The 12,660-nt window shown below is 42.6% G+C and overlaps 1 protein-coding gene and 1 long non-coding RNA gene across 4 annotated transcripts in view; one reads left to right on the top strand and one right to left on the bottom strand.

Annotated features, from left to right (window-relative positions):
* The window catches only part of LOC306978668, a 428,827-nt gene that overhangs the window by 274,423 nt on the left and 141,744 nt on the right, over positions 1–12,660 (bottom strand). The window lies entirely within an intron of this gene.
* The window catches only part of LOC306978511 (disks large homolog 5-like), a 72,991-nt gene that overhangs the window by 56,064 nt on the left and 4,267 nt on the right, over positions 1–12,660 (top strand). For all 3 annotated transcript variants that reach the window (XM_079577081.1, XM_079577080.1, XM_079577079.1), the window contains 9 exons: positions 82–215; positions 297–464; positions 1,258–1,438; positions 1,600–1,748; positions 2,477–2,647; positions 4,070–4,260; positions 4,341–4,484; positions 5,796–5,923; positions 6,005–6,114. In XM_079577081.1, coding sequence (XP_079433207.1) covers positions 82–215; positions 297–464; positions 1,258–1,438; positions 1,600–1,748; positions 2,477–2,647; positions 4,070–4,260; positions 4,341–4,484; positions 5,796–5,923; positions 6,005–6,114 — 1,376 coding nt within the window. The remainder of the gene's footprint in view (positions 1–81; positions 216–296; positions 465–1,257; positions 1,439–1,599; positions 1,749–2,476; positions 2,648–4,069; positions 4,261–4,340; positions 4,485–5,795; positions 5,924–6,004; positions 6,115–12,660) is intronic.

Here is a 12,660-nt window from a genome sequence, read left to right as displayed (position 1 = left end):
ACTTGGAAGACGATCACAGAATGTTGAAACCAGCCAAGATATATAAATTTGTATGAATCGTTTTGTTTTTTTCTCCTGCAGTTCAACGGGATAAACCTGAGGAATGCCAACGAGCAGCAGGCGAGGCTCGTGATTGGACAGCAGTGCGACACAGTCACCATTTTGGCCCAATACAACCCACACATGTTTCAACTCAGCAACCACTCGCGCTCAGGGTGAGAGAAGAAGACGACCGTGACCACTCAAATCTTCTTAAAATGAATGTGTAATTACTTTTTTTTTTTTTTCCCGTGCAGCTCTCGTATGGAGTCGATCAGTAACCAGCCCACGCCTCTGGGCAGCGCAGCCACGACCCCGGATCACCTCAGCTCTGTGGAGGCGCTGAGCGAGGAACAGGAGGAGGGAACCATGACCCCGCCTTCCAAACAGACCACTCCCGCTACCAGCCCCAACAGCTCCTTCAGGTACAAGTGGAAAACAAAGTTGATATTTGTGGCACCTTTACTTTCAATCACAGTGGTCTCTAGGAGGCTCCAGGATCATTTATTTGGAAGGTTTTCACTGCGGGCGGACCCTCTCACCAGAAAACCTACAAAACAATTGATCCTGGAGCGTCCTAGAGACCACTGGGATTGAAAGTAAAGGTGCCACCACAGCCGCTGGGTCACTACAAGATCAAATACGCACAAATATCAGCTTTTTTTTTTTCTTCCCATAAAAAGCTGCATAATGCACCTTTAATTTTTCATCTTTTTTGACCATTGCTGAATAACAAGGACCAGGCCATGTGTCATCTGGAATGCAGTGTCCATGAAACAGTTTATTGATGCAAAAAAGCTTAATGTTCCTGACAATTGACTAATAAATACATTTAGACAGATTTATGCCTCTCAAAGCTGTCATCATCTCTAAAGAAGTTACTTGTACTTTAACAATATACTTTTAATAATCTACTATTATCTGGTACTGTTGCATTTTAGGCCCACAGTTTCAAATAGTTAGAATTTACTACTACTTTGTCATTACTTTGTCACAGCTTCTTTTTAATGGATTACATTATCATATATATTATTAGGGGGACACATCATGCACAAGTTTAATATAGAGACTGCAGTGGCGTGTAAGACCTGAGGTGGCAGTAGTGAGCATAACATGACCAAGTCTCTTTAAGGAATGACTGGTGTAAAGGAATTTCCCAGAGTGATCTAATGTGAGGGTGTCTATAAATAAACAGCGATGATTCTCCTCTTCTTGCAGACTGGGCTCGGGGCAGCACAGGTCGGCGGAGGTGCGGTGGGTGCGTCTGAAGCGGGTGCAGGGGGAGCTGGGGGTGCAGGTCTGCGGGGGCAACGTCTCTGGGGTTTTCGTGGAGAGTTTGGACGACGACAGCCCCGCCAAGTGTCCCGACGGGCTGCTGCCTGGAGATCTCTTACTCGAGGTAGGTGGCGATCCATAACCAGGTCTAAGGACTCGTTTCTATTTTTATCCAAACAGTCGTCACTACCAGTTTGCCTACAGTCATCGCTTTTCATTTCATCTGGTTTGAAATGAGTCATCTGTAGATTCGGCTTTGTTTATTTGTTTTGATGTGATTTCCAGTACAACGGCGTGAGCATGAAGAACAAAACTAAAGAGGAGGCCTACCTGGAAATGTTGAAACCGGCTGAAACCATCACGATCAAGGTCCAGAACTGTGTGGACGAGCTCAGTGCGGTCAGAGAGACGCCTGGGGACGGATTTTTCATCAGGTACAACAGTGTTTAACATTACCTTTAAATGATTACCAAAAAGCATGAATACCATCACTTTACAAACACATCTTGAGCACTATCTTGCATTTTAGTTGGTCAGAAAATGCAATATTTATTTAAAACAGCTTAGTCAAAGTTTCTCTTGGCTTGGTTTCCATTGAGACATGTGCTGCAAATAGTTTCTGTTTCCAAGACACTCCTGCCCTTGCACCCGATCAGCATAAACTCCACTGCCTCTGTCTCTGCATAGTTTTGCAGCATGTTCTGATCGAAGCTTCAGTGGCATTTTAGCCTCTTGTTGCTCTATTGAATTTGTAAGTCAGTGCCTTGAAAATTTGAATAGCTACTGGTAAAGATCCAAAGATCGCTCAAAACACAACTTCAAGTATATTTTTAATAAGACAGCAACATTGATTTAATAAAAAGATAGAAAATTGCAATTTAATGGAATTCAGCTTTGATATCTAATGGCCAGATGAATAACATGGGTAATTTGTATTAAAAGTTAGGTTTTCTATAATTTAGTGATTGTGTATACATATGTATAACAACAGACAAACAGAAGTGTTTTGTGATATCTACAGTATGTTTAGCACCAAAATATACAGTGTCAATATTGGTCACACACTTGATGCTTCAATGCTGCTTTGTTGACCTAAAACTGATGAACATTGGCTAAGAAAAAAGTTTTCAAAGCGTCATAAATGCTTTGTCTTCCTCCACAGAGCACTTTACGAGCGCGTGGCAGACGTGGAGCCAGAGCTGAGCTTTAAAAAAGACGACATCCTCTTTGTGGAGGACACGCTTCCAAACGGGAACCTGGGGTTCTGGACGGCCTGGCAGCTGGACGAGAACGCGCAGAGGCTGCAGAAAGGACAGGTCCCCAGCCAGTACATGTGAGTATTGGACATTTCAGTGATCAGAGACATCGCAGTTTAGTAAATTACCGTAAATTCTCTAATACTGGCCTATATTCCATCAGTGGCCGGGTTTCTAACAGTGTCCGGGTTCGCTGCGGGCGGAGACAAATAAAAGCCAGTCTCTAACAGAGGCCGGGGCTTTAATTAGAAACCCAAGTTAGGAATTTGTCTCATACTCGTGTAAATGATAACTCGCGTGCAGGAAGTAAACAAACGGGAACCCGGGCCGATGGGGACGCTGCGGAGTGGAGCTGATCCGAGCGTAAATTTGACACAAATTTAGCCACTTTTCAAACCTCCTGTGATTTATATTTGGAAACAGGGCAAGTAACAAATGTTTGTGTGACCCTCCAGGGTTTTAATAAAGTCATTACAGGAAGAACAACAACCGAGTAAGCACCCAAACATAGAAGCAATTTAAGAAGGAAAGTAAGCGGCTCAAGAGACTGACCTGTGGCAGCTGCTCGCTGTGCGTCCCACACCCTACTGAATGGGAACGATTGGTTGGCTGCGGTCACATGACAGGCGTAAGGTCATGACCCGAGTGACGCAAAGACGCTCCTACAGACTAGATATTATTTATTTTATTTAATAACCGGGCGGTTTTTACCCGGGTTACAATCGCGTCTTCAAAGCACGTCCAGCTGCTCCGTGTGCAGGTAAGTCCCACGCCTCAAAAATAATTCCTCCAAACAGCGCGAGCGTCTCGTCTTCTCTCGTGTCTATATTATGATTGATCACAAACGCTCCGTCTAAACTCTCCTTTACACGAGATAACAACAAATAATCCAAGTCCGCGGTAAAAACGAAAGAGAAACCTGCAGTGGCATTCATGTCATTGTTCCGCTAATAGTAACGAAACACTTCCTGTTGTCCCTACAAAATAAAAGGCGTCAATGTTCTGTGCACATCAGCCACCACCACCAACCACTCACACACTCACTACATTCGCCAGGCTTCCTGGTGTTCCCAAACGGTCTCCCATCCAAGTCCTAACCAGGCCCTTCCGTGCTTCGCTTCCGAGGTCTGACAGGATCGGGCCTAGCAAAGGCGGTATGGCCCCGGGCCCCGGCCTATAGTGGAGAATTTACGGTAATCTTGTTTTAGCACAATCTGAAGACATGACAGATTGCTGGACTGTGTTGAAATTGTCTAGTAAAATATCACAATATTCAAGATGGTTAACCCAGAATATTCCAGTATCTAAATCTGGTAAACTGCTGTAAACTAATGTACTGAGTGTTTAGTCTTCATTTGTTGGTAGACTAAAGACAAACTGCTCTTGATGATAACATTTCTAAACTATGTAACTATTAGAAACACCATTAGTCACTGGATGTTGCTCTACCATTCAATCTTTGTGTTGTAAATCTGAAAACGTTCTCATTGTTCCCCCAGTGTGGACCAGGAGCTGTACCGCAGACACGCTCCCGACAGTAAAGACGAGAACAGCAGTAAAACACTGTCGGCCGCCGCTCGCCGCTCGTTTTTCAGACGCCGACAGAAACACAAACGCAGCAGCTCCAAAGACGGAAAGGACTCACTGGGACTGGACTCCATCAGCAACGAGTCCTTCCCCATCAACGAGGGTGAGAAAACTGCCACACACGTAACAGAAAGCACAGTGCGTGGGTTTATCTCTTACATTAATGTGATCCTTTCTTCCCAGACGGCATGTGTCTCGTGTACCAGCGCGTCCTGAAGGTGGAGCCGCTGAGCCCTCGTCCCGTGCTGGTCCTGGGGCCGTTGGTGGAGCCCTGCAAAGAGCAGCTGGTCAAAGAGAGTCCCGACAAGTTCTGCCGCTGCCCGCCCGGTTCGTGTCTCCCTCTGAATGATTCATGACACCTCGCTTTGGTTTTGTTTGGGGCTAGTTTTACACACAGCCCGATCAGCTCACACCGTCAGCTCCTAATTACAGAAGAGGAGGAAGTTCATCCGACGCCGGGGTTTAAAGGGCTGGTTCTTAGTCTGTGAAGCTTCAGGGAATACCGTGGGTTTCTCATGACAAGCCACAACACAAATAAATATTATGGAGTAATTGAAGAGAGTCAAATTTGTGCTGAAAGCCTCATTGATCACAATTTTTGCCCATTTTTTTTCTTCTTCATTCTCTCTATTTTTCCCATTTTTATTTTTTTTGCCCACTGCCCCCATTTTTAATTTTTTTTCTTCTTTTTGCCCCAATTTTCTTCTAGTTTTCCCAAATTGTTCCCCTCATTATTGCACATTTTTATTACTAATATTATTTCCCCCTGTTTTTTCCCCCCCCCAATTCCCCATTTTTCACACACATGGATGATTAACCTGATATTATACATTTGCAAATTTCCCACACATTATTTTGTTTTCTGGTTCTAGATGACAAATATTTCAGTATACTGTAGATATCGGGAAAAAGTACCAGCCCTCTTGCACTATGCTATAATCATACAGTGTACTAGTTTCCTCATCAGCAACATTACTGGAGTTTTGTTTTTACATTTTTGGGCGAGATTAAATGAATATGCATCAACTCTACATAAGAAATGTGAGGCCAAAAGGTGCTCCCGCATGATCTTAAAGTCTGTACCTTCTCTATACTAATTTCAGTGGTCAAATTTCCTCCACTATGAATCTTCTTGGTCAAAAGGAATGAAAATGGAAGAAAAATATATTTCAACACGTTTTCAGTACATCATCATCATCATCATGCAGATACTGTATGTATTTGAATATGTATTACCCCTACCACCAAAAACCATGGTCAGAAACACCTGGCTGGAGGATTTACCTATTGCACATCAGCCTGGCTCCACATCTGGACATGGGTTCCCGGCGCAGTACTGCTGTTGCCCACGGCTCCGGTCCCAGTGGCGTCGACCGGGTCAAAAGCAGAGGACAAATAAAGCACCTTATCCATTTACTACCAAATTTTCTATGTTTTTGTTGTATGGTGAGACAAGAGCCTATTTTGGTTCCAGAAAGGTGTGGAGACTCTTAAGGTGGAATATTTGACTGCACTGACTACCAATCTGCGGCCCTCCATACTGTATACGCTTCAAAATGAAAAAAAAGTTTGGTTTTAACAGTGCTTACTCTGCTTTGTGTTTCTGTGTTTGAGTCATTTGTGATTTTTGTGTTTCAGAGGTGATGAAGGCGTCGCAGCAGGCCATAGAGCGAGGGGTCCAGGACTGCGTTTTCATCGACTACAAAAGGCGGAGCGGCCATTTTGACGTGACCACTGTAGCCACCATAAAAGAGATCACAGAGAAGGTGAATTTAAATAGATTTTTTTTCATCAATGTTTTTGTTTAGCCTTTTGTTTGCTTAATTTCTTTCATCTCTCTCTGTCAGGACTGCCACTGTTTGCTGGACATCGCGCCTCACGCCATCGAGCGACTCCACACCGTGCACATTTACCCGATCGTCATCTTTGTCCGATACAAAAACGGCAAACAGATCAAGTGAGTGAGCTTTGTTTTGTCCACCCAGGTCGGCTCCTCCCGCAGCTGGAGCCGACGGGGCCTGGCGTCGGAGGATGTTGTCGACACGGTTAAGAGTTAAATAAACCAGGCTTAGTGTGAATAATGTAATGCTCCCGGGAAACTCTCCAGACTGAAATCTGAACCACAGGCCACCACTAATTAAACTGGACCCGTGCAATTACACCAAGGAAGGATGTCGGCAAGACAGACACGAGAGGGCTTAGCTAAAGACCAGCCTTGAGTGGGGAGATATGCGATAACATTGCTGTACTGCATAACTGTGGAATATTACTTAAACAATATAAATGTTTTACTAAATAATTTCAGCACACTCAGTTTCATAATTTCAGACCTAATCGTAAATGGTCTCAACTTGTATAGCTCTTCTCTACCTACATTAGGCCCAAAGTGCGTAACAGCAAGGAACCATTCAGCCATTCACACACTCATTCAAACACCAATGTGTGAGGCAAGGTGGGTGAGGTGTCTTGCCCAAGGACAGAACAGTAGTGTGCACGTGCAGGAGCTAGGATTCATAACAAGAAAATGCATAATTTGGATCAAAACAAGACTGAAACTGAATTAAATTAAAATGTAACTTTTGCACACGGTTAACTAGAAAATTAAACGTTTTCGTAATGGTAATTCAGTGATTCATTTTGTGCCGCATTCGACCTCCAAACTGGTGGAGGCTGGTTTAAATCTCCTCCAAAGACGCCACAAAAAAATCACCAACAATGATTAGTCCATGGTCTGTGGATTAGACTTTGCTGTGTGCAGTAGGGGTGTGAACCTCTGGGTACCTCACAATCGAATACGATACGCCATTATAAAAAAAAAAGTCATTAAAATCATCATTAAAAGTCCTAAAAAGTGATGAAAACTCAACAAAAAAGCAACAAAAATGTGGCAAAAATGCGATGAATAAAACTCAAAAAAGTGACAACTCAGCAACCCACGCAAGGAGATCAGTTTTGTGGGTCTTACCTTTCAATTGAGGTGTAACACTAGTCTAGAGGCTGTAAGCTCCAGTTGAGAAACTTGGATTTGGGTAAAGCCGACCTGGAGGAAAGGTTGGGGTTAAGAGGTTAATATTGGCCTCTATTGACTGAAAACAGTGGAGCTCTGCGACCTCACACCTCGTACATTAATATGCATCACTTAAAGCAGTACTAAGTAACTCTTGCCCCTAGATGCCATAAGTGCAACTGCAGGTGTTGTAGCAAGTTACGATTTTTTAACTTTTTAATTGTCTTGGAGAGTAAATACTACGCTGACAGGAAAGGCGAAGGGAAGGAGGGATATTGTACATCCAATTGCACAATGGAAATGATTTTTTTCACTCAAACCTAGCTGTAAATACTGTTTAAAGTGACGTTAGCCCGCAGTTGTTAGCTTTGCCCGTTAGCATGTTAGCTTCTTCTTCGTGATTCCATTAGTGTGTTGCAAGCATGGTTTTCTGGCCAGAGACACCAGGGGGAGATGAAAGACCCTCCAATCATCCCATAAACACTTGTATTACCCCCACAGGGACTACGGAAAGGATTTATTAAGGTAAACACGTTACTTAGTACTGTTTTAATCAAAAGTATCGAGATCGGAATAAATCTGTATCGCATTGTCCTGCGGAAATCGCGATATATTACAAAATCGATATATTGTCACACCCCTAATTAGCAGCTCAGATTAACTGCATTCTCTGTAGAGGACATTATATCATCTACCTTTGATCAGAATGAAAAGAAATTGCATTCAAAACGTGTTCTTCTATTCTATTTCTATAGTCAATCCTATTAAGGTGGACTTGATTGTTATCTACTGGACAGGCTCTTCCTCATAAATCTTCTCACTGTGCCCTGGTCCACACAGGAAGTCCCTGTATCCTCTTCCGCTGCTTCATAATCCCATTTCTGAAAAGCCAATTGATCAGAATGATTGCTTTAGCGGGACATGGCAGCCTCGCGCTCCCACCTGCTCCTGCGTCTCTCTCTCTCTCTCTTCATCTCTGTGCCTTTTTTTTTTTCATTCGTGATTGCTTTGGGGACATGCACGAGTTAATCCCGCGTGTAGTTTTGACCCAGTCAGGGCACCGTCTATGAACAGCGCGGATTGAATTGTGCCATCGCTAAGCCATCATCAGCTGAGTGCCATCTGTCCAGCGTCTGAGTCCGCCGGGCATGGGGGAACTCGGACGACCCACACGCTGCCCGCAAGATACACAGAGATGTTTCAGTACTAAACTGTTCTGTTCAATTAAAGCAACACTGCGAAACATCTCTGGTTATGTTTTACTAAAGCACAAGCTCAATTAAAATGATATACGGTAAAGCTTAAAACTCATTTAAACACTCACAATGCTCTTTACTGTGTGTGTTGTCCCAGTTACTGCATTTAGAGATAGGAGTAAAGCTGTACAGATGTTTTTGAAGTAGTTTTTAACCTCTTAACTCCCACCTGAACAGATCCCATCTTCTCCAGTTTGGCTTTACCCTAATCAAAAAGCTTCTTGGGGAAAAAAGCACCAAAACAGCCGCAAAAAATGAGAAGAAAACAAGGATGAAAACGCAACAAAAATGTGACAAAAATTCAACAAAGATTCAACAAAAATTCAACAAAAATTCAACAAAAAAATGACAAAAATTCAACAAAAAAATGACAAAAATTCAACAAAAAAATGTCAAAAATTCAACAAAAATGTGACAAAAAATCAACAAAAATGTGACAAAAAATCAACAAAAATGTGACAAAAAATTAACAAAAATGTGACAAAAATTCAACAAAAATGTGACAAAAACTCAACCAAAAAGTGACAAAAATTAGACAAAAATTAGACAAAAATTAGACAATAATGTGACAAAAATGTGACAAAAATGTGACAAAAATGTGACAAACATTTGACAAAAACTCAACCAAAAAGTGACAAAAATTCAACAAAAATTCAACAAAAAAATGACAAAAATGTGACAAAAAATCAACAAAAATGTGACAAAAAATTAACAAAAATGTGACAAAAATTCAACAAAAATGTGACAAAAATTCAACCAAAATGTGACAAAAATGTGACAAAAATTCGACAAAAATTCAACAAAAATGTGACAAAAATTCAACAAAAAAGTGACAAAAATTCAACAAAAGTGACCAAAAAAACAAAACACAAAATAAGGTGACAACACAGCAACAACGCAAGGAAAAAGATCAGTTTTGTGGCTCTTAGCTTTCAAATGAGGTGTTACACAGGCCTATATAATAGTCAAAGAGGACAGAATGCATTTGGTTAGAGGTTAACCAATACAAACACAGGTAATGACAATGATACATGTATTTTGGTGTCTTTAATTGGTACACTGGAAAAATGACCATGTTAAATGAGAGAAATGACTTAAAATCGCTTGAATAAAGGTTATTTAGTTCAAACCAAATCAACATGATCATAATCTAAGATCAGATATAAATGCTGATAATAATAATAATAATGCATCGGTTTTATATAGCGCTTTTCTGGACACTCAAAGACGCTTTACATAGCACTATTCATTCACTCCATACTCGGTGGTGGTAAGCTACTATTGTAGCCACAGCTGCCCTGGGGCTACAATAGTAGCCCCCGAGGCAACCAGTCTGCGCCATCAGCCCCTCCGACCACCACCAACCACTCACTCACTACATTCGCTAGGCTTCCTGGTGTTCCCAAACGGTCTCCCATCCAAGTACCGACCAGGCCCTTCCCTGCTTAGCTTCCAAGGTCTGACGGGATTGGGCAGAGCATAGGCGGTATGGCCACTGATGCCAATGGAACAAGCAGAAACCCCACAAACACATTTTTACCTTTTAAAACCATTTCTTTTTCACTCGATATTATGAAAAATATGAGTTTTTAATCGAAGCCTAGACCAAATCTACTCAAGCTTTATTTAATCTCTTAATTCAAGTAGATTTATGTCATTCCTTCATGAAAATTATTATTCTTTATCCAAAAACGCAAACGCACTACAACCCGAAAGAAAAATAATTTACCAGTCAAGCTAAGCACAAAGCTATGTTTAAACTTTCGGTCATGATGTATGTGCGGCTACATGGCAGAGTGGTTAGGTGACATTTTCTGGATGTTTCCCTTCAGTTTTGTGACTCATTTCACATGGCACAGTCTCATTCTCTAAAGCTTATCACACAGTAAGATTTAAGATTGTAGAGTTGTACGGGGGGATTTTGACAGTGAGACTGCAGAGATTAGAAGTCAAGCCAGGAGGACATCCGGTCAGGTCATATCAAGGATGGTGCTATTATTATTATTCTCGCTTAGAAATGTCAAAATTGTCTTATTACAGTCAAAGCCTAAACATCTGATATTGTGTCCAGTAACATCACATTGGGTTGAATCTTAAATGAATGGAACAAAACGTATTGTTAATTTAAGTGACTTTGTGAAACCACAACAGTCACATTTTCCAGAATAAAGATTTCAAAAGAGGTTGACTTGATATGTCATTGGTAGATAAATCCTGCCGTTTACTGTGCCACACCTCATCTGCAGAGACAATAAAAATGAATGTTCGTCACTCTGTACCAATCTGTCCTGCTTCCTTGCCAGACACGGTTGAGCTGGTTTGCACCTCCCACAGCAGTATAACTTTGCTTCGGTGAAAGTAAGACTCACAGTCAGTATCACAAGGAGAAGTCATGGCGCAGAAGGCGAAAACTTGTGCGATCTGTTTGGAGGTGCTGAAGGATACGATTTCTAATCCATGTGGGCACAGCTGCTGCAGGAGGTGTACCCAGACCTATAGGGACAAAGATAAGGGAAAATTGAAACACAGCTGTCCCAAGTGCGGAAAAATCTACAAGCCCAAGAATATTGCATCCGGCAGGTCAGATTTATTGAAGCGTTTTAAGAAAGCAGGCTCTGGTGACACTGGTTCAAGAGACATCATGTGTGATATGTGCAGTCGGAGGAAGGAGAAGGCAGTTCGTTCCTGTCTGCAGTGTGGGTCTTCGTACTGTAAGACTCACCTCCGGCCTCATTTTGATGCTGCAGTGTTAAAGACACACCAACTGGTGGAGCCCTCCGACAAACTGATGGAATATCTCTGCTCTGAGCACAGCGAGGTGAAGAAGGTGTTCTGCCGCACTGACCAGCAGCTCGTGTGTGTGGTCTGCTGCATGGACCAACACAAAGATCATGAGACTGTGGCCGCTGCAGCAGAAAGGGGTGACCGACAAAAGATACTTGAGGGTGACAAACAACGGCTGATGAAAACACTCAGCGACAGTGAGATCGACTTGAGGAGGCTTCAGCAGGAGGCCGAGGCCATCCGCAGCTCTGCCCAGGAGGCAGTGCAGAGCAATAGGGACAGCTTCACTGAGATGATCCTTCTCCTGGATAAAAAACGCTCTGAGGTGGAGATGCAGATCCACTCCCAGGAGAAATCACAACTCACAAGAGCTAAAGAGCTTCAGGACCAAGTGGAGCTTGAAATCGATGATCTGAAGAAGATCATCTCTAAGATGGACGAACTCTTAACCTCAACAGACCACAACCACTTCCTACAGCACTTTTCTGATCTGACCAAAGAGAGGAGCACCACAGCTGTTTCCAAAGTCCATAGAAAGGAGCTTCGTTACTTTGACTCTGTGACCACGGCCGTCTCCGCTCTCCGAGAGAAGCTCCAGATCAGTCTGACCCAGGGCCTCAGAGAGGTGTCCATTGCTCTGAGTGAAGTCGACACTTTACTGCCCTCGAGAGAGGCCTTCTTAAAACATTCTTGTGATATTACTCTGGATCCAAACACAGTGCATAAAAACCTGCGTCTGTCTGAGGGAAACAAGAGAGCAACGCGCAAAACTGAACCACAGAACTATCCCGATCATCCCAATAGATTCACAGCCTGGGAGCAGGTCCTGAGCAGAGAGGCTCTGACGGGCCGCTGCTACTGGGAGGTGGAGATCACGGGGGACAAAGCTGTTCGTTTGGCTGTGGCCTACAAACAAATCAATAACACTTTTCTTGCCTTTGGAAGTGATGAAGAATCATGGGCCTTAGACTGGTTTGGCAAACGTTTCTCCTTTAAGTTTAAAGATGTCAGTTCCCAGGTCTCTGGTCCAGCCTCTTCCAGACTGGGCTTTTTCCTGGACCACGGAGCGGGACTTCTGTCATTTTACAGTATCAACGACCAAGCCCTGACCCTGCTCCACAGAGTCAAGACCCAGTTCACTCGGCCGCTGCATGCTGGAGTCTGGATCTTTAATGATGAGCACAGTGTGCATTTTACCAGTGCCTATTACCAAAATCAGATAACTATAACTTTGTGAAAGGAGGATTCCTATTATCATTTGTAAATTGAGCTGCACAATATATCGAAATGTATCGCTTAAATTATCTTTGACACAATGTTGGATGACCATGTCCATATCGCAAGAAGCTACATATATTTATATATATATACAAATATTGCAAAATTACTGATGCTTTTCATCTGAGCAATTTTTTTTTTGCATAGTTAAAACTAAATTGCACACAGTCACTTAAAA

The sequence above is a fragment of the Gobius niger genome (assembly GCF_951799975.1).
Source record: "Gobius niger genome assembly, chromosome: 19".
NCBI classification, from domain to species: Eukaryota; Metazoa; Chordata; class Actinopteri; order Gobiiformes; family Gobiidae; genus Gobius; species Gobius niger.
The sequence above is the reverse complement of the archived record's forward strand: the minus strand, read 5'-3'. Positions and strand labels throughout refer to the sequence as shown.